The following is a 2,241-nucleotide window of genomic DNA, read 5'->3' on the forward strand; positions in this document are numbered from 1 at the left end:
CCACTGGCCCAGGCATTTCCTGAGGCAAGAGTGGAGTTTTCTATAACGAGCAGATCGGGGTCCCCACGGATACTGCAGATCTGCACTAGCCTGTTACTGGTTTAATCGAAATGTGTGCTAATCGTGCCACTGCGTTTTCTTGCCACGTTGCCCCATCTCTCCCTTTCTGCGCCACTCTGGCTGACACAGTAGACGATGCCACCTTCACGGCCCGGGTGCCCTAAGCGACGGAGCCGCAGAGGACCCCGGTCCGCACAGCCGGGATATACCCAAGCTCTTCGCTCTGTCATTCTAGAAACCGGGCGCGGTCGGTGGCGCCAAACGGGCTTCCGGTCTCCGAGATAATGCACTCTTCGCGCTAGAACCTTCTCAGGGCGCCGGAGCGTTGCGCCCGCCCCGCGGTGCGCGCGCAGCCAGAGCCCAGCGGCCATCGCCCCGAGCGCCGTCGGGGGTCGCCCTTTCCGGCCGCCACTGAGGCCGGCTCCGCAGCCATGTCGCGGTTCTGCGGGCCAAAGTACAAGAGCGGGGACCTGGTGTTCGCCAAGTTAAAGGGCTACGCCCACTGGCCGGCCAGGATCGAGCAAACGGCCGAGGCCAACCGCTACCAAGTGTTTTTCTTCGGGACCCACGAGACGGCCTTCCTGGGCCCCAAGCACCTCTTCCCGTACGAGGAGTCCAAGGAGAAGTTCGGCAAACCCAACAAGAGGAGGGGCTTCAGCGAGGGGCTGTGGGAGATCGAGAACAACCCCACAGTCCAGGCTTCCGATTACCGGTTGGCCCAGGGGGAGAGCTGCGCTGAGGGGCCCGAGCCCAAGCCGGAGCCGGCGGCCACCGACGGCGCCGGGGACCCGGAGAGCCACACCGACGGCAGCGGCGGCGCCGAGCAGGGGGAGCCGGGCGTCGACCCGCCGGCCGAGGAGGAGGAGGAGGACGACGACGACGACGACTACGATGACTACGACGACTACGACGACGAGAAGGCGCGGCTGAAGAGGAGCGCGGGGGAGCCGCCGCCGGAGCACATCCCCAAGCGTCCCAAGGAGGCCGATCCCGAAGAAGGGGAGATGGAGGAGGCGGCCGCCGTCGCGGAGGATGTGAGGCCGCTCCTCGTGGAGGCGGAGAACAACCGCGTCGCATCCCAGCCAGGCCCGGGGGAGCAGGAGCCAGAGGAAGGGGCTGCGGAGAGAGAGGAAGAGGCTGAGGAGAGAGAGGCGGAGGCTGCGGAGAGAGAGGCCGAGGCCCCAGGCGTCGGAGGCCTCGAGAGCCAGTAGTCACCGAAGTTTGCAGAATAGTCCCCGCCCCGTTCCTGCTGCGGCCTGGCCGTTACTGGGGGAACTGACCACGGCCTGAAAACTGGGACTGCCTCCCCACCCCACCCACCCACTCCCCTCCACCCACTCTCGCTCTCCACGCCCGGCCCTTAGGGATGGGGGCAGGCCACCAGGCCCTCACCTCTGTGCCCCCACACCCCTGGGATCTGAGTCAGGGCCTCTGCTCCCTGCCATGAGATGAGACCACTGTTCCCCCCACCTCCCCATCTGGAGCTGTTTGCCAAGGCTTCTGTTGGGGCCTGGGCCGGCCGTTTCTAGCTCCGGACGTGCCTCTGTCCCTCCCCCCAGACATTCTGGAGCTCCCTCTTAGAATCAAAGGTGGGAGTTTCGGAAGGGTTGGAGGATAAGTACTTCCAGGGGCCTGGCAGGGGCAACCCTCAGACTGTGGTGGGGGGGGTGTTACGAGGGTGACGTCTTCCTGAGCTCTTGTCTACTCCTTCCAGGCCTGTTGTATCTGAGGCCTAGATTCGGAAAAAGTGGGACAGCTTCTGGTCGAGGGCCCAGGGAATTATGGGAGTTGTGGTTTTTCATCAGAAAATTTGGGCGCTTCAAAGTTGTTTATATGATCATAAGCTTAGCTTGGCCCGGCTTCTTGGATAGGAAGGTTGAGGAGCATCTGTCCCCATTTAGATTTTGAGAGTCACACGGATGTTCTGGGAAGACCCCTGGCCACCCCTTTCCCTCTTCGCACCCCTTCTAGGCCACCCTACAGTCATGTACATCACACAGGCATAAAAGAAATGGGTATGCGTCCATCCTGCTCCTAGCTCTGCCGTTCCTACCCCATTTCTGAGATTAACTTGGAGGTTCCCTTTCTACTTGGAGTTTGATGACTTGTTTTGCAGTTAAGCTTTAGTGTTCCTTCGCAGTGTCACTTCCCATCCACATCCCGCAACCTGGTCCCCTTGGT

General features: G+C 62.2%; 1 protein-coding gene across 1 annotated transcript; it reads left to right on the top strand.

Moving 5' to 3' along the window:
* The first annotated feature begins 491 nt into the window (after positions 1 to 491).
* Positions 492 to 1,271, top strand: HDGFL1 (HDGF like 1). Its single transcript, XM_057700272.1, has one exon. The coding sequence runs from the start codon at positions 492 to 494 to the stop codon at positions 1,269 to 1,271; it is 780 nt and encodes a 259-aa protein (XP_057556255.1).
* The last annotated feature ends 970 nt before the right edge of the window (positions 1,272 to 2,241 follow it).

The sequence above is a fragment of the Hippopotamus amphibius genome, chromosome 11, assembly GCF_030028045.1.
Source record: "Hippopotamus amphibius kiboko isolate mHipAmp2 chromosome 11, mHipAmp2.hap2, whole genome shotgun sequence".
NCBI classification, from domain to species: Eukaryota; Metazoa; Chordata; class Mammalia; order Artiodactyla; family Hippopotamidae; genus Hippopotamus; species Hippopotamus amphibius.